Genomic DNA, 27,391 nt, shown 5'->3' on the forward strand with positions numbered 1-27,391 from the left:
ACCATGCCCTGCCCCCAACTCGTCAACTTCAGCACCAGAACAAGACATTCGTCCCAACTGACGAACCTTCCCTGATACATCATCATTGTCCACAGTGAAGCTGACATCAGGAATCACTCTCGGTGTGGTACATCCTACGGGTTTTGAACAAACGGATAACGTCCGGTACTTACCATTACAGTATCACGCACAATAGTTTCACTGACTTAAAAATTCTCTGTGTTCCACCTTTATTCTCAAATATAAAATGGAACCCATTTTTTAACTTAATATACTTCACTTCTTTTCCCTACCTTCTCAAATGTTCTTGTTTCTTTATTTTTAGCGATATCTTTAACGACACTTAAATTGTTACTGAGTTATTTATTGTTATATTTCCATATAACAATATATATAATTGTTTCTTTTTTAAAATATAAGTGTTATTTAAACTGTTATTGAGTGAGTACTGTAATTTATCAAATGAACTCCCTACCGCTGTACGTCTTCGCCGTAGGCATGCTTTCTATCATAAGCTATATTTCAATGACTGTTCTTACAGGACAATCCTGTGTACAAACACGAGAACTTCCTTTGCATGAATTCTAGACATGGCTTCTGATGTAAGAATTTAAGTATCCCACCCAGAGTAATCAGTCTGGTCACAGGCTGCTTCCTTCCTCCTGTCTCTCTCTCTAAGTACAGCAGAGGAAACAGCTCCTCCAGATGGATTCCAGCCGACTGAGGGCAGCTAGAGGGTTTTACATGGGATGGGGACTGGAATGGGACAGATCCTAGCTGGGGACAAACAAGCCTTCCTGTGGAATCTGCCCATGCGGTCACATCCTGGGTGCCCAGGAAGACGCTGGAATTAGCAGAGTGATGCTTGAGACTCTTACCTGCACACAAAAGAGGGGGCACGAAGAACTCTTGAGCTGAACAGCTGTGGTTCCCACATGCGCTCTGACTTCTACCTCCTCTAGACTAGAGGAACCCCCCACCCCCCGAAACACACCTTGAGGGGCACCAGAGGGAGCGGGGTCATCAGAGGAGGTTGAAAAGTATCAATGCCAGAGATCAGATTATTTCCTAATATATTCGTTTTCTACGAAAAATCGTAATTGTACATTGTACTTGTTCATCATGGAAAAATTAGAAAGTAGTAGAGAGCAGACAAAGCGAAACTATGCTCCTCATCGAAGACAACCTTATCTCACTCGAAAATGCACCAGGATCAAAAGGCAGAAGATGGGGGCGCCTGGGTGGCTCGGTGGGTTAAAGCCTCTGCCTTCGGCTCAGGTCATGATCCCAGAGTCCTGGGATAGAGCCCCGCATCGGGCTCTCTGCTTGGCAGGGAGCCTGCTTCCTCCTCTCTCTGCCTGCCTCTCTGCCTACTTGTGATTTCTGTCTGTCAAATAAATAAATAAAATCTTTAAAAAAAAAAAAAAGGCAGAAGATGAACGGATCGTTCAGTGTAAAACGTAAAGCTATGAAAGTCATAGGAGGTAACAGACGACCTTGGGTATGGCAATGACTTTTGAGATAGATTAGAGTCATGCTTCATGAGAGAAATAACTGATCAAGATGGGCTTCATTAAAATTACAAAATGTCTGGAAAAATCACCGTCGAGAGCATGAGAACCCACAGACTGGGACACACCTGATAAAGGACTATTATCTGAAACATACAAGGTAGTCTTAAAACTCAACAATAAGACAAACAACCTGATTTTTAAAAAATGGGCTGAAGACCTTCACAGACACCTCTCCAAAGAAGACATACAAAGAAGATAGCAAATGAGGGGCGCCTGGGTGGCTCAGTGGGTTAAGCCTCTGCCTTCGGCTCGGGTCATGACCCCAGGGGCCTGGGATCGAGTCCCGCATTGGGCTCTCTGCTCGGCAGGGAGCCTGCTTCTCCTCATCTCTCTCTCTGTCTCTCTGCCTATTTGTGATCTCTCTCTCTGTCAAATAAATAAATAAAATCTTAAAAAAAAAAAAAAAAAAGAAGATAGCAAATGAATAAATGGAGAGATGCTCGACATTACATGTCACCAGGAAACACATATTAAAACAACACGGAGGCATTAGCACACACTTATGAGAATGGCCAAAATCCAGAATACTGATAACACCAAATTCCACTATGTGGGCAACAGGACCTCTCGGTCATTGCCTGGTGAGAATGCAGAATGCTGCAGCCATTTTTGAAGACGGTTTGGCAGTTTCTTATAAAACCAAACTCACTTTTGCCACATAACTCAGCAATGACGCTCCTTGGTTTTTACCCAAAGGAGTTGAACATCCAAACCAAATCAGCTCATGGGTGTTTATGGCAGCCTTATTTATAATGGCCAAAACGTGGAAGCAGGGGCATCTGGGTGGCTCAATGGGTTGAGTCTCTGCCTTCTGCTCAGGTCATGATCCCGGGGTCCTGGGATCGAGCCCCGCATCGGGCTCTCTGCTCAGCGGGGAGCCTGCTTCCCCCCTCTCTCTCTCCCTGCTTGTGATCTCTCTCTCTCTCTTTGTCAAATAAATAAATAAAATCTTTAAAAAAAAAAAACAAAACGTGGAAGCAACCAAGATACTCCTAGTTGGGGAATGGGTAGGTAACCTGCGGTCCCTTTGGACAATGGAGTATTACTGAGCACTCTAAGGGAAACGAGCTATCACGACCTGAAAAGACATGGGGGGACCTGAACCGAATGTTATTAAGGGAAAGAAGTGGGTCTGAAAAGGTGACATACTTTAGGATTCCCACTCCATGACCTTTTGGAAAAGACAGAACTATGGCGAGCGTCAAAGACCAGTGGTTGCCAAGGGCTGGGGGAGACGGGAGGGATGACCAGGTGGAACACGGAGGACCTTTGGAGTCAGTGGAACTATTCTGTGCGGTATCACCATGGTGGGTACAAGTCCTGATACATTTGCCCAAAGCCGCAGAGTATACGACCAACACCCCCCATAAACTATAATGCAAACCACGGACTTCGGATGATTATGATGTTATCAGAGAAGCTGAGTCACTTGTAACAAATGAACTATGTTGGCAGGGTATGTTCATAAACGGGGGGCATTACATGTGTTTGGAGGCTGTGAACCTAAAACTTGCTGTAAAAAAAAGAAAAAAAAATTAGGAGGTATCTGAGTGGTTCAGTCCGTTAAGTGGCCGACTCTTAATTTCGGCACAGGTCTTGATCTTGGGGTCCTGGGACCGAGCCCCACACTGGGCTTCATGTTCAGTGAGGAGTCTGTTGGAGACGCTCTCTCCCCTTCCCCCTGCCCCTCCCTGATTCTCTCGCAAATAAATAAATATTTTTTTAAAATGAGGTCTTAATTAAAAAAAAAAAAATTAAATAAAAAGGTATCTAATATCCAGAAACTCTAAGCCAAATGGAAGAGACAACGCCATAGGAAACAAGGCCTAAAGGAATTCCAGTTTGGATAACAAGTCGGGCTAGGTATCTGGGTGATCCTTCCCATTGAAAACTACGAAAATATTGGGTAAAATATTTCAAACTTCTTTTTGAAGGCATTACTGAACTAATGAGAAAGTACGGAATCCTCAGGCCAGGGACTGAGTCCAAGCAGGTAGTAGGGGAGTAAGTGGAATTCGGGGTGACGGGGTTGGCGGGGACAGGGGTTTTGCCACGCCAGGTGAACTGAATTTGGGTTTTTCTGGACCTCGGGAACCAGGTGGTGAATAGGAGACAGGGCCCACCTTGAAGAGTCTGGTGGAAGAGGAAAAGACTGCTTCCCTGGTGTAGCAGGACGAAGGGTGAACTAGAAATAACACGGATCCCAGCACTCCCACACCAAAGGAGTCCTCCCCGAGGACCTCAAAACACTGCTGTGATCAGAGGGAGGGAAAAACTACTCTTAGGAATTGGAGCCAGGAGCCAAAACTCAAGGGGATCTGCCTGGAATTCACAAAACCCTAAGTTGAGAATTTAGAGTGATCTCAAATATCCATTCTCTCTAGAGGAACCTGAGTTGAAAGAGTTCCCACAAATAAGATTCCTGGGAAAATGGACAACGTACAGTTAAAAAGAAGCACAAGAAGAAACTCCTTAGTGTCAATAACATTCATCAAAAACAACAAACGGCAGGAACGTTCTTGAAGGGCTTTAGATAATGGAAGTATAAGAAATAATAGATGAGATCAATGTCTAATTTGTCTAAGATAATAGAGGCTGTTTCAAAATACATGTAAGACACAAGAAATCATAAAAAATGACAAGCAGGGGCGCCTGGGTGGCTCAGTGGGTTAAAGTCTCTGCCTTCAGCTCAGGTCACGATCCCAGGGTCCTGGGATCAAGCTCCGAATGGGGCTCTCTGCTCAGCGGGGAGCCTGCTTCCTCCTCTCTCTCTGCCTGCCTCTCTGCCTACCTGTGATCTCTCTCTCTCTGTGTCAAATAAATAAATAAAATCTTAAAAAAAAAAAATGACAAGCAGATTTGGGGAGCCAAAAAAAAAAAAAAAAACCCTCCAAGAAATAAAAGCTAGATTAAAATTATAAATCTTATGAAGAGGTTTAACAACAGATTAGACCCAGCTGAAAGTTACATTTGCGGAAATTATCCAGAATGCAGTTAAGAGGCAAACAGGTAGAAAACAAAGAAACATGGTTTAAAGACATGGGGTGAGGGGGCGTCTGGCTGGCTGAGTTGGTGGTGCATGAAACTCTTGATCTCTTGAGCATGAGCCCAAGCCCTGTGTTGTATGTAGAGCTTAAAAAAGGGGGGGGGGGCACCTGGGTGGCTCAGTGGGTTAAGCCTCTGCCTTCAGCTTGGGTCATGATCTCAGGGGCCTGGGATCGAGCCTCACATCAGGCTATCTGTTCGGCGGGGAACCTGCTTCCCGCTCTCTCTCTGCCTGCCTCTCTGCCTACTTGTGATCTCTCTCTCTCTGTCAAATAAATAAATAAAATCTTAAAAAAAAAAAAAAAAGGCACTGGGGTATAGAGCAGGAAAGACCGTCATAACCAAAGTCTTGGGGGAAATACAGAATGGAGAAAAGCGATAGTTGAAGAGAAAAAGAGAATTTTTCATAACTGATAAAAGATATTACCCCACAGATTTAAGAAATCTAAAGAATCCCAAATACATTTGCACCTCTTCCTAGTAAGATCTTAAAAATGACCAGAGGAAAAGCAGATTTGCTTCGAAGAAGGGACAGTGAGTGTGACAGCCAACTTCATGGAAATAATGGAATCCAGAAGTCAGTGGAAGGGTATCTGGAATAATACTGCCCTGTGTTGAGAGAAAATAACTGTTACTCCAGAATCCTAAACCCAGGGAGAGCATCTTCCACAGAGGAGGGTGAAATAAAGACATTCCCAAACAAGTAAAATTGGTTATTTGTCACTATGAGGCTCTCACTAAAGGAAATAATTCAGGCAGAGAAAAAGCGATCCCAGATGTTAGAATGCAGATGAAAAGAAGGAGCACAGAATAAAAACGATTAAGATAAATTATCTTAGAGAACCTAAAAAGAAAAACAAAACCAAAATTAAAATACATGACAACCATAACATACCCGTTTGGAGGGAGGGCACGGAGTGAAAATATTCTAAGGTTTACGTTACAGAGGAAACGGCCAAAGACATGAATTTTAGCTCTTGATAAACTAAACATGCCTTCTGTAATTATTGGATAACGTACAAAAGAGCAAAAAAATAAAAGCAGAGTTTTAAAAACAATCTCCTAACTCGTTTAAGGGAGGAATGGAAGGAGAAAAAAATAACCAGTAGATAGAAAGAAGACAAGAAGAGGAGAGAAACAGGACAGAAGAGGCAAACAAAATAAACTGATATGGAAGACAGAAATCTAAAAATACCTTGCATGTAAATGGGGTAAATGTGCAGCAAAAAGACAAAGACTGCCATCACGAAGAAAAGCAACAATATTCAACTAAATGCTACTGAGAAGGGACTTTTCTACGACATAGAATATATAAAGTCAAAAGTAAAAGGGTGGAAAAGAGACACCCAGCAAATTCTAACAAAAAAGAAGACCGACGCTTGCCGTGTTTAGAGACACCAGCGAAAGCTCTCCAGCATGCACCTAGGAGGTAAGGGGACATCTTAGCTTTGTTCAGACCCACTAGCCTGACATAGGAAAGGCTGCTTCCTTCTGGGCCTGTATTCTCATCAGCAATGGATGCCCTGGATGACACCACTGCTAACATTCTGTGAATGCAAACAGATGTAGGTAAGAATTGGAAGGAGGGGCGCCTGGGTGGCTCAGTGGGTTAAGCCTCTGACTTCAGCTCAGGTCATGATCTCAGGGTCCTGGGATGGAGCCCCGCATCGGGCTCTCTGCTCAGCGGGGAGCCTGCTTCCCTTCCTCTCTCTTTGCATGCCTCTCTGCCTACTTGTGATCTCTGACTGTCAAATAAATAAATAAAAATTAAAAAAAAAAAAAAAAGAATTGGAAGGAAAGGGTCAGACCTCTCAACCAGTGGGGGCAAAGAGACGTATCAGAATCGACCCGAGAGAGTCTTCAAAATGCAAATTCTCTGCTGTCAACACACATACTCCGTGGACAGCAGAATCTAGAGATTCTAGCGTGTATATAAAAAACCTTTTCTAATGGATTCTGATACCCCCAGCTACCTCCTCTCCCATCCTAAGGCACGGAGAATCCCTAGAGTTTCACGGAAAAAAAGGGAAAGAAAAGGTACTGGCAGCAAGAATTGGGAATGCTAGTTCTCAGTGTTCTGTGACCCGCATGGGACCAGCAGAAGAAAGACACAGGAATTGTGGCCAAGTCACTGCCGAGGGACCCCGATGCCTGGAGAGTGTTATGGCATGAGGTTCCATCGGCAGGAGACACTCCCAGGCCCCAGAACTTCCCTGCAGCTTCAGGGCCCCCAGGAAAGACTGTGGCTATCACGGTACTATTGGGGGCCGTTGCTGATCCCCCCTCGATGCTCAGGAGAGAAATCCTAAGCAAGCTGAAAGAGATGAATTCATTCCGTTCCACAGTCCTTGTTCTGCGGCCGCTGCGGAAGGAGCGGCAGGTGCAGGCGGCCCCCGGATGCGTCTCCAAACTCACCCACATCCTGCTCATGTCGCTCAATTCATTTTTGTATCTCAGGGAGTCCTTCAGGACCTGGAGAGGGAAGGAAACAGTTGATGAGAGAAAAGAAAACAACCGGACCAGAGGATGGCGTGAGACGGGGCTGGGGTGGGCAGAAGGGCAGACCAGACAGACAAGTCCACCTCTAATCAGCCTAAAGGCCAGGAGACGGGCTCCCGGGTGGCTCAGTTCTTAAGCTTCTGCCTTTGGCTCAGGTCATGATCCCAAGGTCCTGGGATCGAGTCCCGCATCGGGCTCCCTGCTTGGCAGGAAGCCGGCTTCTCCCCTCTCCCACTCCCCCTGCTTGTGTTCCCGCTCTCGTTGTGTCTCTCTCTGTCAAACAAATAAATAAAATCTTTAAAAAAATAATAATCATAAAGGCCAGGAGAAACGGGCAGCTGCCCCTCTCTGTGCCAGAGTAAACAGTACCCCTTTTGCCTCAGGCGATCCCCCTTTTTCCCCACATGGGTCCCTGGCCCCCTGGCCGTCCCCTGCAGCCCCAGAACTCACGTTTGGGTGTCCATCTCGGAGGAGTTTGTGAAACACGTGGCAGAACTTCCAGCAGAGGACAGCGTTGCTAGAGAGAGGCAGCCGGTTGACCACAGACCAAAAGGTCTGTGCTCCTTTCTCATGGTGGGTGCCCAGTATGCACGGTGAGGGAGGGTCATGGAAAACACAGGCAAGGATGGGGCCTTTTCCAATTGGCACAAGTGAGCTCTGGGCCAGCGGCGGTCCTGGGTTGCCTTTAAGTGGGTAGAAGCTTTGGCTGGCATCAGGGCTCTGCTGTGGGAGGCAGACTCTGCCCTTCCCCTGGGTTACCTGAGGGCAGGAAGGGACCTTTGGGGGAATAATGACAGCTCATATTTTAGCGACACGCTACAGTGTCTCAAAGTTCTTTCTTATCCAGTCTCCAGATGCGAGGGCACGCTTTCAGCTCTTCACTGGGGCCCTGGCCCTGGTGGGGACACCTCGGCTCCTCTTCCAAGCAGTTACCTGACTCCTCCCCAAATAGGCACTCTGCTCTTTTCTGTGATTTCTTCATTGAAGGATAATCGGCATCCATCTCGGGTCAGATCCATCATGGCACATTCCTTTCTGGTATCCGACATAGTTCTCGGACAACCTCACGGAGCTACGGTCTGTCACCAGATAACACCATTACATACTGATGACTCTATTCCCGGTGTCGTCCCTCGCACCGTCCTAATGACTTAGTCATTCCGGAACTGGAAGCATTTTCCCCAAACTTAAAATGACTGTTACACCTCACCCCTTCCATGAGCCTTCCTGGTCTCGTTCAGAGGCGCACACGTCTCCCAACACCTTGAACTCGCTCTATGTGGGATCCCGAGGCCACATCCGCCTGAGATCCAATTCCAAACGCACCCACGGACCCCAGCCACGATGTGCACGCAATAAACGTCCATCTGGTCTGGCGTGATTTTAAGTTAGCGCTTACATGGGCCTCACACACCCAGCAACTGCGCACCATCAAGTCCAAGGGCAGGTCTTTCCCCAGAACTACAGGCTCCTTTGTCAAGACTCCGGTAAGAAAGGGGGAGTGCCACGCAGGACAGAAAGACTTGCCTGGGGTCAGAAACTCTATGACTCATCCAGAACACAGGCCATTTTGCTTCCAGGCTAGAGGGTATCACCAAGTTCCTTCCCCAGATTGAAATTTGCATTTCGAGGGTGGGGGGCGGGCTTGAACCCAGACTTCTGGGTCTGGAAGCTGACGTCAGCTTTAGGTCTTGGAGGGATTTCTGAAATAACGGCACAGTCTCCCCTGAAGCAGAGCCGCCTCAGGCTAGATGGTAGCCAAGAGGAGAGAGGACAGCTCCCCACCCCTCTCCTGGGCAGACGTCTCAGGGCAGACTGTGGTTACTTTACTGAAGCCGGAGCAAGTGCAGAGTTAAGCCAAGCACCGTGACCTTGAAAGAGGCAAGGAGACCTTTCTGTCCTTTGATTTCCTAAGCAGTTTAGTGCACCCACTGCAGTATCAGGCACTATAAAAGACACTCAGGGATATTGAAAAAATAAATAGATAAGACTTAGTCTCTAGTCCTCTGGGAGCAGATACACGGTAGGGGCGGGCAGGGGGGCAGGTAGACACCCAGGATCAGTTGCTATCTGAACAGCACTTCTGACGTCAGACTCCCAAATGCTTATTCAGCTGGGATTGAGAGTGGCTGACGGTCTCCAAAAAAATCAATAAAGAATAAATGTTTTGTGATATCTTTAGGCTTGAAAATCCTGCCCTTCAGAGCCAAGCCTTTTAACATTGAATCCACCTCCTAGAAATGGTGACGCAGAGAAACTCACAGAAGGTGAGAGTGGGAACGTGAGACCTTTGAGATCTTCTTTGGCCAAGTCTTTCATTTGACAGACAAGGGGACGAAGGCTCATGGAGATCCGGCTGGACCCACCAGAGCGAGCCAGACTGCTGCTGAGGTGGGATTCCAGAACCTTCTTCTGGTATCCCTTCTGTCACTCCGGGTAGCCTCCCTGGGAGGGTCTGATGTGTCCCGAGCACACTGACCTCTGACAACCATCTCTTACTTCATATCTCAATCGGAGGGATCAATATTCTTAGCAGACAGGAGTCAGGACCAGGTCTTCTCCCCCTGAAAAAGTCTACTGGGGCTTTTCTTGACTCGGTAAAGCAAGGGGACTGTGCCTTTCTGGGGATAAAAGGGCAAAGTCTAACGAGGCTCACTGTTGGGCCAGGTTTCTGGGGTACCTGGAGCCCCCATCCTGTAGCAAAGCCCTAAAGTCCAACCAAAGTATCTTCCCACCAATAAAGAGCAGGACGTGCTGTTAGCACCGCTTCCTGACGGTCTGCCATGGGCTAGGCATCCCGCTGGTGGGGCAGGGCTCCTCTGGCCAGGGAACCTGGAGCGTCTCCGCCAGGGGTGGAGGTGGGATGGCCTCCATGTGAGCTGTTCTGACCTGGCTGTGTCACCGCCACCACGATGAGCCCAGGCAAGCAAGCGGCAGGTGCTCGTCCCAGACAGAAGCCCAGCCTCTGCTGGCCCTGGGCTGCACCCTGCTCTGCCCCAGTTCTCCAGTAGCCTCGCTGTTGCAATTCTGGAGCTCGTGGACTCTATCCCTCAAGGGCAGATCCCAAGCGATCCAACAACAAGGGTGTGGCCTGCACTTCCTTCCCAAGTCACACCCCACAGGGTGGCTGCCCAAGGCCTAATAAAGCATGGGGAGAGGTACGGCGTGGTGGGGTGCTGGAAACTTCCAAGCCACCAGCTCCCTAAGCTGTGTTGAGGGTCCCGCCTTCTCCCCTGCTGACTGCGGGGGAACCAGCTCACACAGGTGGCTCTAATTTCCATGGCTCAGCCCCGGTGCCAGCCTATGGCAGCCCAGACCACTGACCGGCTCTGAGCTAGGAGAAGGGGAGATAATCATGCTCCCACGGTGATGGTCCATGTGGCCCCTACGGGCCAAGTGCAGGGTCTGGAGTGCGGTGACGCTCCCTCCTGTGCCCTCAGGAAATCTCTCAAAGGGAAGTCCCAAGAGGGGTGGGGTCCTTGGTAAACTGTACAGAGCTCAACTCGGAAGTGGCTTTGGTCCCTCCGCCCCCCCCCCCCCCCCCGCCATGAGCTGTGGTCTCAAAGGCCAGCTGCTGCCCACCGAGGCTGCTGGAACCTGCAGGAGGCCTGGCCACTGTGGGGGTTCCCCTTTCCGCAGCTGAGCAAGGACACCTCGCCCTGACCTCAGTCCCCGCCATTCGACCCGCCTCGGGGTTGGTCTTCCAAGCAACATCCAAAAGGATATTTCTGGCGTGTTTTTCCTTTACAGCCACTTCCTGCGTATTAATGGCCTTATTGATGCTGACAGTCTGAAAAACAAGAGGGAGGGGGAGGGGAGGGGAGGCTGAGATGAATACGCTTCTAGAGTGTCCGAGACCCTCCCAGGCACCCCACCCCATTCTCTCCCTGCAGTGACTTCTCCCCAGCTCCCCGAGGACCCCTCTGCCCCATGGCCCCCATACAGGCAGGGCCCCCAGTGGGGGGCAGAGATGGGCAGTGCTCCCAGGCCAGCTGGCCCAGGCTGTCCTAAGGCAGCGGGCTTTGCTGCCTGGCATTGGCTGTGCCCAGCTGCTGTGCCTGTCTACCACTCATTCACTTGGCACAACAACACGGCAATTAGAGCCCGCACAAAGGGATGCCTTTCATCCCCCAGGGAAACATTATTTCTCCGGGAGCAGGAGGAAGAGACGCTGAGATCAGGGAGCGGCTTGTGGCCCAAAGGCCATCCAGCCGCCTCTCTCTCACCGCTAGAACCTTCCACGGACACTTCTTCCCTAGCTAGCCCAGGACTGCAGGGGTCACTCTACCTCTCACATTCCCTACTCCTGGGTCTCTTCCAACCCTATCCAAATTCTCTTTTATTCCCTTACTTAAGGTGCATTAAGAATATTCACTCCTTTGCAGCTGCGTTAAAAATCCTAACTCTCTTTGGAAGGTAGCAAATCGTGTGGATACACGGATACAGTTTAACACAAACACATGAACGGGACTGTGTCACGCTAGCTGTTTAAATAGAAGTGTTTTCCTTTTCCTGTTTTGCTGTGCTTCTCCTTCCATAGGTGGTACTCCACACTGGGCCACGTGAATGTGCTGTGCGTCTCACGCACGCGTACACACACACATGCACACACCACTACCTACCGAAGGGGTCCATTCTGCCCCTGTTCTCTAGAAATGGGATTGCCAAGTACGGACTTTTCTACATCCTGCCTTTTTCAACTGCAAATGTGTCATGAAAAAGTCTCCAAGCGGGATGGCAAAATTCTAGTCCGTTCTTTAAAGAGACAAGTACTGGCAGGACGGCGGTGTGATTCATACAAACATTCCCATACTGGTAGACGATCAGTTTTGCATTGGTTCTTAAAAAATCATTTATTTATTTAAAGATTTTATGTATTTGACAGAGAGAGAGAGCAGTAACAGGAGAGGGAGAGAAGGCTCCCCACCAAGCAGAGAGCCCGATGTGCGGCTTGACTGGGATCATGACTTGAGCTGAAGGTAGAGGCTTAACCCACTGAGCCACTCAGGCACCCCTGTATTTTTTTTTTTTTAACCATTTTAGTTCACATGCTTATACATGTATCCTTATTAATAGATGCCTTCATTTCCAACAGGTAGATTCCTAGAAATGGGATACACGGGGTCAAAGCATGTTGCTTTTTCTTTTCTTTTCTTTAACTTCTCATTACGGAAAGATCGAAACCTACAAACACGGAGTCTAATCCAATCAGCATTCATGCAGTCCCCGGCATCAACCTTTATGAATGTCCAGCCAAACTGGCTTCCTTACGGACAAGGGTTCACAAGTATTTTCTGTAAAAGGCCAGTCAGTAGATATTTTATGCTTTGCAGGCTACATGGTTCTCCCGAAGTCTGCTTTTCCACTGCAAGTCCTCCATTCTGCAGAAGCCGGAGGACAAAAGGAGCCTCACACATACTCAACAAATATGTAGCAGAATGAGCAGGGCTGCATTCCAAGAAAACTGTATACACAAAACCCGGCGGCAGGATTTGGCCTGTGCCTGTGAGTGTGCTGACCCCTGCTTTCTACCATCAACCACTTGAACCCCTTGCTCCTTGGATTACTTAAAGTAAAGACCCAGATGTTACATCATTACATCATTTTACTAGTAAACAGTTCAGGATGAACCTCTTGAGGAAGAAGCAAAAAAAAAAAAAAAAAAAAAAGGACTACTTCCAAATTAACCATAATACCATTATCACACCTAAAATTTTAAGGCTACTTCCTTAATATCATCAAATGGTTAGGCAAGGAACACATTTCCCTCTTGTGCTGAAACAGAAAAACTTTCTTGACCTTTTGCTCCTCAGGAGTCCAACAAGGTCACTGTCTTGCTTTCTGAAAAGGCCCTCATGGTTCACGTTTCCACCATGGACAAAAGCATCCCCGCCACCCCATTTTTGCTGGGCTTATGGGTATGGTGACATTTCACTGTGACTATTTTGTATTTTCTGGACTGCTAGTGAGTTCTGAATACTTCCTTACACATACTCCCAGTTGTGGACTGCCTTACGTAGTTAAGGACAATCGCTGGCCTTAGATCACTTCTCCTGCCCCTAGATTATGCTGGTAGATGCCGACACTGTCCTCTAAGGGTTTCACTGTTAGTTCTTTTACACTGGAGTCTTTATCTGGAAAAAACACATACCTGCGTACCTGTGTATGTACACATTGCACAAAATAGGTTATTTCTAGCCTTTTCTAGGATATGTTCTCTTACATCTGGTTTATGTGACTTTGGGCTGTGCTCCTGAAGTCTGCTTTTCCACGTTATCTTTTTCTCTCCACAGACATAACTCTTCAACATTAAACTCTGTTGTGGGTTGAACTGTATCTCCCCAGAAAAGATGCGTTTGTGTCCAAATCCCCCAGTACCGACCAATGTGGACTTATTTGGAACTAAGGTCTTCGCAGATGGGAATTAGTTAAGATGAGGCCATAATGGGTTAGGGTGGGTCTTAAGTCCAGTACAACTGCTGTCCATGTGAAGGCCACGTGAAGACACAGGGACACACAGACACACGGGGAGACAGACATGTGAAGACAGAGGCGGAGATTGGAGTGAATCACCTATAGACCACCAGAAGCTAGGGAGAGGCAAAAAAGGATTCTTCCCTGGAGCCTTCAGAGGGATCCTGGCTGCGGATGGACCTCTGGCCAAAGCCCCCACATTTACTGGGGCCCTAAGAGGGTGCCTGCATTCCGCATGGAATTATAAGGGGCATTAAAAGGTTAAATGACGGGTCGCCTGGGTGGCTCAGTTGGTTGGGCAGCTGCCTTCGGCTCAGGTCATGATCCCAGCGTCCTGGGATCGAGTCCCACATCGGGCTCCCTGCTCAGCAGGGAGCCTGCTTCTCCCTCTGCCTCTGCCTGCCATTCTGTCTGCCTGTGCTCGCTCTCTCCCCCCACCTCTCTCTGATAAATAAAATCTTAAAAATAAAATAAAATAAAAGGTTAAATGACAACAGACATGGTAAAGGGGCCGAACTGGAGGTGGTCAAGGGTTAGGGGGTTCACAGAGGCAGTCAGTAGTATGGACTTCAAGGAGGAGGAGAAACCCGTGTTAGCCAGACATGCTAGAAACCATGCCATGGCCTCCGGGGGGGAGGGGGGGGCTCCTGGTGGCTGGGGTTTAGATTAATTCCACAAATATTTCTTTAAACTGACTGATGACACCTTGCCCAAGCTTGGGGTCATTATGAGTCTTTCTTGCAAAAATAAGAAAACCCGACACTTTAACATTCCTTTCAAGAACATAAAATAACGTTATCACGACGAGCCTGGAGCTGTAGGTCCCCTGTGTGATTGTGTGTTGGCTGAAACCTGAAAACGTTCTGGGCTCCAGACGTTGATGGGAGAGAGAAGCCCCTGGAAACTGCGATCCTGCTCCCGGAAGACCTCTTAGAGGAAGAAGGAGGGGACCTGTCCCAGGTGCTGTAATTCCCGTGCAATTTGCCTACTTCTCTCATTTAGCCTCATTCAAATTAAGTGGCATTTGATTCTTCCACAGGAAAGCCAAACAACTAGCCTGGGGTCCTACTGTTGGGTTTCAACCTTGGTCCGCTGGATCTTTAAGCCTGGCCCTAAACCTCCGTGACAGGTCTGGGCTGTGGAGGGGCTGGGTCGAGGTCAGGGTCACAGAGGACGGGCCTGGAGCAGGTTGTGTGGCTGGAGGGCAGCATGGAGGCAAGGAGAGATGGGGATGGAGCCAGAGGGGGAGGTGGCACCGGGTGTGGAAGGGCGGTGGGCTTCCGGGTGGGTAGGAAGGGGGGGGGGTGGCGCGAGGAAGAGGATGAAGCCTGCAGAAGCTAGAGACAAGAGAGAAATAAGAAGTAAACCCTCAGCCAAAATGACAGAAATTAAAATGCAAAGAGCCCAATCGAAGGTGAGCCCTAGAATGAATTTCTTCCCTCTTTTTAAGATTTTTATTTATTTATTTTGAGAGAGAAAGAGAGGGCGTGCGGGGATTGGGGGTGAGTGGAGCAGAGGGAGAGGGACAGAGTCTGTGCTGAGTGGAGAAGCCCGATGCGGGGATCATCGAGCCCATGAGATCACGACCTGAGCCCAAACCAAGAGTCGGATGCTTAACCGACTGAGCCCCCTAGGGAACCCCTCTAAAGTGAATTTCATGAGATTGGCCAATAGAAGTTCCCAGGTAGGGGGGACACAGCAGAGGTCCCTCCCAGCAGAGGGAGAGCACCAAAGATGCTGCAGGGGTTTTGAGCGTAGACAGGTGAGCGCAGAGGAAGCCTGTCTCAGGCTGAGGGGACCCTATAAGCCGAGGAGGAGGCCAGGAGGGCTCTGGGTGAGAAAAAGCCATTTTTAAAAGGATGAGGAAGTGAAGGAACCGTGGTTAGGATCGCCACGAGAAGGGCCGCTAAGGAGTGCTTGCTACTAGCCCCTGTGCTACTAATAAGCATTTTCGATGAATGCTCTCATTAAAGTCTTCTAAGCCCACATCCTCCAAGTAGGGGAGTATTAGTATTAATGACCTCCATTTCACAGATGAGGAAACTGCGGCTTATAAAGGCTAAGTATCTTGCCCAAGGCCCCTCCACCAGCAAGTGACGAGTGGAGACTCAGACTCCGTGATGTCAGAGCCCAGGCTCTGAGTCGCAATGCCCGCACTAGACATGGTCCTCCATGCCAGGGACACAGAATCAGAATCCCAGTGATTTCCACAGTCTGGAAAAACGGGTTAAATTTCCCAAGATGCGACCCAGTAGGTATAAAGGAGATTTCCTATATTTAGACCTAACTCTCTGGCACAGGGGAGACAGGACTGAAATCAGCACTTGTGAAAGGAGTTAGGCGTGTTATTTGGCTGCTAACTTAACTATAACTAACGAAGCGACGCCATGATGGGGTTGATCAAAATGCAAATCTGAGGTCTGGGTGAATTAAAAGGAGTATAGTGTTCAGAATGAGGGAGGGGATGGTTCCAACTCTAGGCAGGATCAATTCACCCATAAAACACTGTTCAGTTTAAGGCTTTAGACATTATGGGAAAAAGTGTCTGACAGAGTAGACCACTTCTAGGAGAGGATGACCTGGATTGGGAGGAACCCAGGAACTGAGGGAAATTGAGAGGAATATCAACATTCTGAAGGGTGGGCACGTGGAAGGAGGAAGGACTCCAAGGATCAAACCAAGACCAACCGGTAGAAGTATACGGTGGCCACTTTTGGACGTAAAGTCATCTATCTCGTGAAAGAGAGAATTTCCCATTAGAAACATATAGGCAGACGCCTGGCGACCTCTCCTCAGGGTTACTGTGGAAAGGACTGATAGGCTCAGGCTGGATTTGATGATTTTGGGGTTCCTTCCCCTTTTTTAGACTCTGTAAAGGCCCTTCAGATGATGGAGGGCTTTGGATATCAGGATAAAAAAAAATATGTCCTGATGGATAGGAGGGACCCAGAGAAGGCTCTTGAGCAGGGGAGGAACCTGATACAAAAGCCCGTCCATCCTCCTGGGTGTGAGGGGCCACCTCTTCAGTGCCCTAAGGAAAGCGTGGAACAATTTCCGTGTACGCATACAGTCACAGCCCCCAGGACAAGTCCAGGCCACCAACAAAGGGCCTCGCCTGGCACTGGGCTGTGGAATGAAGTTTCTGCCCAAACCAACAGCTACAAGACATCCACATGCCCTGCTGGCCCTAGTGAGGACAGCCCCAGACCCTTCTCCTGCAGCTCTTGGGAGCTTCCACTTTACTGCAGGGGACATGGCCCGGGTTCCCCGACCTACGCTTCCCCTCGCACAAGTGTCCCAGGGGAGGGCCCGGCCCACAGCGGTAGGCCGGCTGCCCGGTTTCTGAGCCTCAGCATTCTGGGCTCATAAAGGCAGGCCGTGGGTCCTCCACGGCCCTTGGGACATCAGACTCGGGGAAGTTTTCAGGGCACAAGCTCCAGGCTCTGACGAGTTTCCAGTACTTCTGGAAGACTTTATGCCCGGGACGGCAACCCACGTCACATGCACTTTTCATTTCCTTCTACATTCCAAATCCCACCATCTTCCCAGGGCAGACCAAACTTGACCATCCCGTACACCGGCCAGCCCACTCCATCTAACAATTTCTCCTTTCCTACTTTCTTTTTTGAGATGTATTTATTTATGAGACAGAGCAAGCGAGAGCATGAGCAAGAGAGCGAGGGACAGAGGCGAAGAAGCTCCAACAGACTCCACAGTGAGCGGGGAGCTAGACGCGGGGCTCGATCCCAGGACCCCAAGGTCAAGACCTGAGCCAGAACCAAGAGTCAGACACGTGACCAACAGAGCCACTCTAAGGTGCCCCTCCTACTTTCTTTTTGAATTCTGATTTTTCTTTTTGAATTTCCAATACCAGTGTTGGACGGCGGTATGTCACTTGACCTCCCCGGCGAGATGAATTTAATTCTGAGGGCCAGAACCTGCCTCTTTCCCTTGTGGACCCACAGCTGCTAAGGCCGGTGCAGGGTCTTAATCTATCATCAGATTCCTAAGGACTGATTGCTTCCCAGGGCTCCCCCTCTAAAAAGCACCGGGTATGTGATGATTCGTGGTGTCTGGAGGAAATCTGTTCCCATTCCCTCCCCTCCCGGGACTCTCTCTGAAGGAAATCGTCAGGTTCTGAACGGGGCAATACCTGCGGGGACCCTGCGAGGGCCGAGGGTGGGAAGTCGGGGCTCGATTTCGCACCTCCGGTCTAGGTTAGGGAACATCCTCTGAGAACAGGCTGTGCTCCAGATTTCCCTGGAGTCACACAGGACCTACGACCACGCAGAGTGCCCCTGAAAGAACGTCATTGTACACAGCTTCCTGGCCCAGCTGGCCCCTGTGTCCCAAGCTGGTTCCGGAGAGCCAATTACCAGCCGGCGCCGCGGGAAGGGTGACTTTCTCCCAGCCCCTCCCCCCACTCCCCTGCCCCCTCCTCCACTCCTTCAGGACAGCCTTGGCCAGGCTGCAGCCCATGGAAAAGCGTGGGGCCCTGCTTCTGCTGGGCACGTCCGGTCCTGCACACCGTGCCTGGCAGGGGCCCCGCAGAGGTCCCACGGCAGGGCCCAGCCGAGAGGTTGGGTGGGAGGTCAGGGCGTCAGGTCCTGAAGCGAGGGACTAGTGGAGCCCGTGCCCCGGCCATCTGGAGGGAAACGGGAGACCAGGCGGGGCAGAAGGGGAAAGGAAAAAAGCGAGATGGAACAGAGGGAGAGAAAATAAATGAAAGAGCACCCGGGGCGCAGGCGGCTGAGCAAAGGTGCAGGTAGAATGTGCCAATGGCCTGGGGGATGACTGCCCACTCGTAGGGCTGAGGACTGGGGACACCGTACAGTCTGCTTCCCGGTGTTAGGAAGCCTGAGGCAAACAGACCAGAAGAATAAGCCTTTCAGCATGAACTTGGTTGGAGGGTTGGGGGGTTGGGGGGGAACAGGGTCTCATCCTTCTCCCAACTAGCCTGTGTCCCTGGGCTCAGCTCAGCCAACACAGGGCAGGGCAGAATGGGATCCGCTGGGCAGTCAGCCCCGTCTGGGAAGGACATGGCCAGACACGGGGGACAGACAGAAGGCAGGGTGGCCGCTGCGGCACATCCTGGGAAAGGCGGGCACAGCTTCCATTCGTGGCCAGGACGGCGAGCCTCGGCAAGGACGGCAGCGTTCAGAACCGAGGCGGGGTCCCAAGAGCCCGGGGGAAGGGCAGTTGAGGCACAGAAGAGGAAGCGTGGGCTTCCCCATAGGGCGTGCCTTCAGCACCAAGACCTCTCTGGTCTTGGCTGTGGTGCCGGACAGCTGGTGTCCAAAAGTCTTTTTAGATCCCACCCCCACCCCTGACTCTTTTTAAGATTTTATTTATTTATTTGAGAGAGAGAGCCGAGGGAGGGCATGAGCAGGGGGAGAGGCAGAGGGAGAGAGAGAAAGGAGAAAAAGGCTCCCCGCTGAGCAGGAAATCCGATGCGGGGCTCGATCCCAGGAGATGCGGGGCTCGATCCCAGGACCGAGACCATGACCTGAGCCAAAGCCAGATGCTTAACTGATGACGCCAGCAGGGGCCCCTGATATCTCCTCTTGATCAGAAATCACAACACGATGTCAAAGATGAGCAGCAAAGCAGAGCCCCTAAGCAGGCCTACACTGCTTCTGATCCCCGCTTCGGCCTGGAATACAGAGAATCCGACCCCTTATTTTCTCAGTCCAGCGGCCCAAGGGAGCCCCGGCACGAGCAGGTGAGGCCAGGATTGCAACCCCGTCCGTGTCCCCACACAGTGCCGCCCTCAGCAGCTCCCGGCAGCCCCAGGACCAGCCAATGCCGTCTCCCTGCCTGCCTCACTTTCCACCCGATGCCTGATGGCCTGGTTTCTTCGGTGGCTCCTCGCTTCCGCCAGCACGCCCATCCCCGGATTTCTCTCCCAGACCCTTCCAAGTCCTTCTGAATGAGCCTTCGCCTCCCCATGCTCCCATCCCGGAATCAGCCATGCCGTCCTTCCCAGCCCTTTCTGCTCCTCTGCCTCCACTCAAGCCCAAACCGTGATGATGTCCCCACTGGGCCACTGAAATACCCTCCCGGATGGACCGGTCCTCCAAGCTGCTCTGCACCCAGCAGTCGGAGCGATCTCTGTACCTCGCATGAGCTCACGCCCCGGCTCAGACCCGGCCACCCCGCTCCGACGCAGCCAAGCGTCTGCTCCCGCTGTCCCTCTACTTACGCCCCAACCACACAGCTGCCTTTGGCTCCTCAAACGTTTCCTTTTTAAAAAAGATTTTATTTATTTATTTGAAAGAGACCGTGAGCGAGAGAGGAGAGAGTACAAGCCAGGGGAGGGGCATTGGGGGAGGGAGGAGCAGAGCAGGGAGCCTGCCTCGGGACTGGATCCCAGGGCCCTGCGATCATGACCTGAGCCACAGGCACACGCTGAACAGACGGAGCCACCCAGGCGCCCCACCCCTCAAACGTTCGGGAAGGCTCTTCCTCCCGTCTGTGAGGCTAGCTTTCCCTCCGTCTACACGAGTACTCTGTCCCAGGCCGCCTAGGGCACCTCCCCGCCCTTGCCCTGCAGTATCTCTTTACCACGACTCACGACCACCCTAGTGACTTCCTACAGAGCCTCTTATCACAACCTGAAATGCTCTCCTTTGTCCCTTTGCTTGGTGTCGTTCCCCCACGAGGGCAGGGGCTGTGTTAGCCGGCCGTTCCCCTCAGTGCTCACACACTGTGCCCGGCACCGGACAGGCTGATGGCGGAAGGCGTGGTCTGCCCAGTCCTCTCCAAGCAGACCTCCTCGTCAGGGCTCGATACCACGTGCGCTCGCTTCTCCCACCGAGGAAGCCCCATCCACCTTCCTCCAAGTCCACTGCCGTTTTTCAGCTGAAAATCTTGCTGGGGCACCTGGGTGGCTCAATCAGTTAAGTGTCTCACTCTTTTTTTTTTTTTTTTTAAGATTTTATTTATTTATTTGACAGACAGAGATCACCAGTAGGCAGAGAGGCAGGCAGAGAGAGAGAGAGAGAGAGAGAGGGAAGCAGGCTTCCTGCGGAGCAGGGAGCCCGATGCGGGGCTCGATCCCAGGACCCTGAGATCATGCCCCGAGCCGAAGGCAGCAGCCCAAACCACGGAGCCACCCAGGCGCCCCAAGTGTCTCACTCTTGATTTCCGCTCAGATCATGATCTCAAGGTCGTGAGATGGAGCCCCACGTCTGTCTCCACACTCCGTGCGGCACCTGCTTAATATTCTCTCTCTCCCTCTGAAATAAATAAAATCTTCTAAAAAAAAAAAGTTGAGAAGTTTTGTTTTTTTTTTTTAAAGATTTTATTTATTTATTTGTCAGAGAGAGGAGAGAGTGAACACAGGCAGAGAGTGGCAGGCAGAGGCAGAGGGAGAAGCAGGCTCCCTGCCCAGCAAGGAACCCGATGTGGGGGGATCATGACCTGAGCCGAAGGCAGCCGCTTAACCAACTCAGCCACCTGGGCGCCCCCAAAGTTGAGAAGTTTAAAAAAATAATAAATTACTTTTGTAACCGGTGGGGTGTACAAACCTGTGTTGGGAGGAGGGGTGTGGCCAGGAGGAGGGACCACCCAGATACAGCCAAGGAACCCGGTGCTCACAGTGGAAAACACTCGTGGAAGCAACCAAGGTGTTCTTCCAAGTAGCAATGGACAAACAGGCCATGGTCTCCTCACTTCAGCCTTTTTAAGGGAAGGAAATCCTGCCAAGTACTACAACATGGACGAACCCAGAGGGTGTGATGTCTGTGATGTTAGGCAGACACAAAAGGATGGTTACTGTCTGATTCTACGTTATCAGAGATACCTAGAGCAGTCAAATTCGAAGAGACAGAAGAATGGTAGATGCCAGGGGCTCGGGGTGGGGGGGTTTGAATTGGGGAGTAGCTGCCAGAGATGGGGTTTGCTTTCGGGGGGACAAAAACATTCTAAACTTAGATAGCGACGGTGGTTGGACGATGCCATGAGTACCCTAAGTGCTGCTCGATCAGACACTTTAAATTGGGTAAGATGGTGAATCCGAGGTTTTGTGTAAGGTAATTTAAGGTTTTATTTATTCATTTATTTGAGAGACAGCATTGGACACGCGCACGTACGTGCACAGGGATGGGGGAGAGGGGGAGGGAGAGAATCTCAAGCAGACTTCCAACCCAGTGCAGAGTCCGACGCGGGGCTCGATCTCACAACCCTGAGATTATGACCCGAGCCAAAATCAAGAGTCAGATGCTTATCCGACTGAGCCACCCAGGCGTCCCCTAATTTTTTTAAAAAGATTTTATTTATTTATTTGACAGAGAGAGATCACAAGTAGGCAGAGAGAGAGGGGGAAGCAGGCTCCCTGCTGAGCAGAGAGCCTGATGCAGGGCTCGATCCCAGGACCCTGAGATCATGACCTGAGCCGGAGGCAGAGGCTTTAACCCACTGAGCCACCCAGGTGCCCCCCCCTCCCTTTTTAAGTGGGAAACTGTGAGAAATCCTGACTTTGACTGATGCCTGTCAGAGGTGGTGCCGGGCCACTGGCCAGGCTCTAGGGCCATGAGCTCTGCAAGCCTAGCTAGGCCTTCTGCACAGCCCAGGATGGACGATCCGTGGGGCAGGACCACCCTGCCTCTGTGTGCGGTGCCGACCTAGGTGCTGCTGGATGACACAGGCTGAAAGAAAGTGGACCTTGAGCCTGGGTGGCTCAGTGGGTTAAGCCTCTGCCTTTAGCTCAGGTCATGATCCCAGGGTGCTGGGATCAAGCCCCACATCGGGCTCTCTGCTCAGCGGGGAGCCCGCTTCCTCCTCTCTCTCTCTCTGCCCACCTCTCTGCCTACTTGTGAAATCTCTCTCTGTCCAATAAATTAAAAAAAAAAAACAAAACAAAACAAAAAAAACACGTGGACCTTGCCATCCAAGAGTTAACTGTCCGAAGGGAGATGAGGACCATCCTTCCTCCTCTTCCTGTTCTTTCTTTCCCTCTCCTCTGACTGTGCAATTTCAGCAACGCTTTACGGAAACAAACAAACAAAAAAAAACCCAGTACTGGTGTGCAAGCTACTTATGCCTGCGTCTCCGTGGCCAAGCCTGATGAGTGGTAGCAGAAAGCGAAAGCCAAAATGTGATGAAACTTCCAGAAAACATGCAGGATCCCCAAAGGGGCAGTCTTATGACATGAAAAGCAAAAGAACAAGAAGGGAGAGACATACTGCTTTTGGCCAGTGGTGCACTGTGGATGAGAAACACTGTCTTCTCTGTCCAGGAGGATCTTTGAACTGAAAAAGGCAAAAAGAGCAATGAAAGGGACAACCCAAGGTGAGTTCGTAGACTGTCAGAGAGCCCCGGTACTGAGTTAGCGTGAGTAGCACACAAGGACGAGGGGAGCAAGCAAAGGTGGTGTGCCCTCTAGATTCTAGGGCGACATTTCAGAAAAATCAAGTAGGTTGGGTGTGTGTCTGAATTTCTAGCATCAAGGCACTTAACAGAGTTGCTTATAACATCTTGTAGACAAGGACAAGAAACTAGTGGACACCAGGGTTGCGAACCGCTAACCACCAGTCGAATCCAGCCAGCAGCCTGTGTATGTGTGTGTGGCTTGTGAGCTGAGGTTGGTTTTCACATTTGTAAAGGGAAGAGGAGGAAGAGAGGGGGAGGAGGAAGCAACAGCATCTGGCCACAAATCCGAACTGTCTGGTCTTTTGCAGGAGAAGGCTGCCAGTCCCGGGGCTAGAAAAGAAGAGCTAGGAGGGTAGCTGTCCGTGTTTGCGGGTGCTGACTAGCGGCTACCGTCGCGCTGGCATAAGGGGAGCCGGAGCCCCAGACCTGTGTCCTTCCCTGTGCTTACTGGAAAGAAGGAGGCATCCAGAAGGCACAGCGATGGAGCCAATGTGTCTGGGTGACAACGGAAGGGTGTGACCGTGGGTGATTCCAATCGCACGTGGTCGGACAGTAGGTTCCCACTTAAGCTCCAGCAGATTCGCTGAGTTAACACTAGGATGTGGCCTCTATCATAAAATTCAAGAAGTTAGTTTTGTTTTGAGCTACATCAACAGAATTACAGGATCGAGAACAAGAGGCAGTCCTTGGTTTTATGGCTTTCGGCGGTACTCGGGAGTACGGATTCATACGACCATGTGCCTGACATCCCTCGGGGCCCCAGACCCCACTTGCTGCTCCGGGCGCCCCATACAAGAGGAATACTGAAATGTCGGCGGGTGCAAAGCAAACCGGTGAAGAAAGAGAACCACACAAGGTCAGAAAAGAGAATAGAAATCACGGCAAAGGGGTGGCAGGAAGCAAAGTGAACCAAGAAAGGGCAGAGAGGTGTTTAAATATCCCAACCCCCAGCACCTGGGGACTGGAGGGCCGCAGGGCTCTGGCACAACCCAGCAGTGAGGACTAAGAGAAGCTGCATTCTGTATCCATCATCCTCCAACACGGAAAGGACTCCAGCGTCCTTCAACCTGGGGACGAGCAAACAAGGCGCTGCAGCCACACCCCCGAGAAGCTATGCGCGGAAGGGGAAGGGCAACCGTTTCGTGCCGACAACATGGGTGACTCTTCCAAGTATGATGTCAAGTGACAGACGCTAGACTCCAAAGGCTTCAAACTGCAGAATTCCATTTATAGGACATTCTGGAGAAGTCAGAATTAGAGGAATTAAAAAAAAAAAAATCCAGGTCACTGGTTGCCAGGGGCTGAGCGGGAGGAGTCTGGGATGGTTACAGAGGTGCGTGAGGGGCTGTGCGGGAGGACAGTCCTACCCTGAGTCTCAATTCCGTGGAGGTTACCTAATGGCCCGAGACTGTTGAAACCCAGAGAACTGGACCCTAACAAGGTGACTTTGATGGCACAGCAATTATATTTCAACAGACCTGGATTTAAAGATAAAGAAAGCAAGTTCAGAGAAAGGCAGACCTGGAACTTTGGTAGGAGGGCCCTGATGCTTGGCCTGGGTGTTCAGTGGTTAGAGGAATGTGGCCGCAAGATGGTCCTCCAGGCGCCCTACGTCTTCTGAGCCGGTGATGATGGGAGGAACGAGGGAAGGAGACGAAGAAAAAAACGGGCAGCGAGGCAGGAGGGGAGTTGAAGGGTGGGGGTTAACTCTCTTCACGAAGAGAGTGTGTCAAACAGTGCTGCGGGGGCAGGTGGGTGAGGACCGGGAAAGAGCCACCGCAGGTGACATCCCTGGGGACCACGGCCAGAGCCACTGCGGGTGGGCAATGGAGGCAAACGTCTGTGCAGGGAGGAGAGGACAGAGGCAGAGCGGGAGGCAGTCCAGACAATATGACCCTCTTTCCCAGGGCCCGGGGGCTCGGCTCTGGGCGCGTGCTCCTCGATACCAATCTCCCGTCCAGGCCCTCCCGCCGTGCTCCCACTGGAGTGGCGGGTCCAACGCTGGTTCTCCTTCCCCAGACAGGGTCCTATGGGTGCGGAGAACACAGACGCGCAGGAACTTTCCAGAATGAAGGCAGAGGGGCTGCAACAACCTTCTCTTTTGCCGGAGACAGATACAGGCATGCCTCGATTTACCACACTTTGCTTTACTGCTTCACAGACACTGCAATTTTTGTTTGTTTGTTTGTTTGTTTTAAAGAAATTGATGGGTTAGGGGTGCCTGGGTGGCTCAGTGGGTTAAAGCCTCTGCCTTCAGCTCAGGTCATGATTTCAGGGTCCTGGGATCGAGCCCCGCGGCGGGCTCTCTGCTCAGCAGGGAGCCTGCTTCCTCCTCTCTCTCTGCCTGCCTCTCTACCTACTTGTGATCTCTGTCTGTCAAATAAATAAATAAATAAAATCTTAAAAAAAAAAAAAAAAGAAAGAAATTGATGGATTAGGAAAAAAAAAAATTAAGAAATTGATGGATCGGACAGCCCTGCGTCAGGCAAGTCTATCACCACTGTTTTCCCCAAAAGCACTTGCTCACTTGGTATCTCTGGTCACATTTTGGGGATTCTTGCAATATTTCAAGCTTTTTCATTATAATCATATGTGCTGCGGGGACCTGTGATCAGCGATCACGACCTGCTAAGAGCTCAGAGGATGGTTAGCATTTTTGACAATAAAGTACCTGTAATTAAGGTATATACATTTTGTTGTTAGACATAATGCTATTGCCCACTTAGCAGATGAAAGCATGGCGTAACCCGAACTTCCACATGCCCTGCGGAGCAAACATTTCATCCGACCCCGTTTAATGCGATATTCGCGTTACTGCGGTGGTCCGGAACCCAGCAAACCTGCAGTATCTCAGGCTGTGCCTGCCCCATCCCTCCTTCTCTGAAAATGATCTAGGATGCTCGTGAATCCTGGGAAGGGCCCTTCTTCTTTCTACACAAGACCCCTCTCCTGTCTGCCCCCTGATACTAGTCCCGGGGCTCCTTTTACTCCAAGAGCCCAAAGTGAGAGCCTCCTCCTAGAACGCTCCCCGCCACCACACACACACTTGCAATCCTCTGGGAGGTCTTCGAGGTCATCCTGTCCCCTCACCGCCATGCACATCCCCGCCTACTCTTGTTCCCTCAGCCACCATACTGCGAGCCCCTCCCCCATTCAGCATCCCCAAAGATCCCTAGAACGTCCACCTACAGACTCCAAATCACAGGGGTGACTGATGACGGAAAGGTAGGGGACCCGACCTTGTCCCTGACGACCTGGAGAAGAAGCCAGCGGTCTTCTGTCACCTCCGTGGTTCCAGTCTTACCACCCTGATTTATAATTACTGCTGCCCAAGAGTCCCCTTCCGCCAGGCCATGCTGTCATACCCTTGGGCAAAGATCGTCCCAGGACCTGTACTTTTGTCCCCCGACCTAAAACCCATGTCCAACCTGCCAGACTTGGGCAGCTCATTACTGAGGAGCGCCAGACCTTTGCTCCACACGGCAGCTGTCGCCTTCCATGACCACCCTCAGGGGGGCCCACTTAGGCCTGGGGAAGGCCCTGGGAGGGGAGGGCAAGAGGGCTAGGTGCTGAGACCCTGGGGCACCCAGCCCGTGTCCTCTCTGCCCACCTGCAGGGAGCTGTGGCTTCAGGCCACAACCCCGCCGCCACAGGTCTTCTCTCCTCACAGAGGAAGCACCTGTCCTGTCTCCCAAGCAGCCCAACCTGCAGTGCCTCTGCTCCTACGTGCTGCCCCACGTCTGCCTACAAAGTGGAAGCCCGGGTGGCCCCATCAGACGTATCCTGATCCTTCGCGGCTCACGGGCCAGGCTGGAGGGGCCTTTCGCGACGCCCCTCGCCTTCCAGAGAGAGAGAGAGAGACAGCTGCTCGGCAAGAGCAGAAACCCCGCGCTGTGTCTTTCCCTAAACGACGCACGCTGCCAGCTTCCTCTCTTCCCCTCCCCGCTACCCTCTTCCCGCCCCCCCCAACCCCCCAGCTTTCTGTGAGGTCGGGTTTTGTCTCTTCTCTTGCAGTAACAGAGCAGTGTTTCTCTCCCCCTATCCCAAGACCAAGGGGGGAGGTGGTGCCTGGCTGACACCTGGCTGTGCCCTGGGCACAGGAACCACCCATTCATTCCCGGCTCTTCTGGAGTCCTGTTCCGTCTGTCCAGTGAACGAGCAGGAAGCACTCGGCGCATCCAGATGTGCCAAGGCCCGCCGTTTCTCCCTCAGATCTCTATCTCGGTTCTATTTCTACCACATTACGTCACTATGTAAGTGCCCCCTACCTCTAGTCTCCACCACAAACGGCCCCAAATAAAGCCGCGGGAGGAACCCCGTCCTCATGAATCTCCCCAGCTGAGGCATCTAGCATCTCGGATGGCTCCTGATTTTCTGGGGTCCAAACGCTCCAGGACAACTCCAGGGTTCCCCCCCCCCCGCCCCCA

General features: G+C 51.1%; 1 protein-coding gene across 2 annotated transcripts in view; it reads right to left on the reverse strand.

The window, feature by feature from the left end:
• HIP1 (huntingtin interacting protein 1) overlaps positions 1-27,391 on the reverse strand; it is a 139,805-nt gene that overhangs the window by 35,840 nt on the left and 76,574 nt on the right. For both annotated transcript variants that reach the window (XM_004761643.3, XM_004761644.3), the window contains exons 2-4: positions 10,845-10,908; positions 7,569-7,711; positions 7,035-7,091 (exon numbers count right to left, since the gene is read on the reverse strand). In XM_004761643.3, coding sequence (XP_004761700.1) covers positions 7,035-7,091; positions 7,569-7,711; positions 10,845-10,908 — 264 coding nt within the window. The remainder of the gene's footprint in view (positions 1-7,034; positions 7,092-7,568; positions 7,712-10,844; positions 10,909-27,391) is intronic.

Source organism: Mustela putorius, unplaced genomic scaffold (genome assembly GCF_011764305.1).
Source record: "Mustela putorius furo isolate JIRA1106 unplaced genomic scaffold, ASM1176430v1.1 tig00000139_pilon_pilon_pilon, whole genome shotgun sequence".
NCBI lineage: Eukaryota > Metazoa > Chordata > Mammalia > Carnivora > Mustelidae > Mustela > Mustela putorius.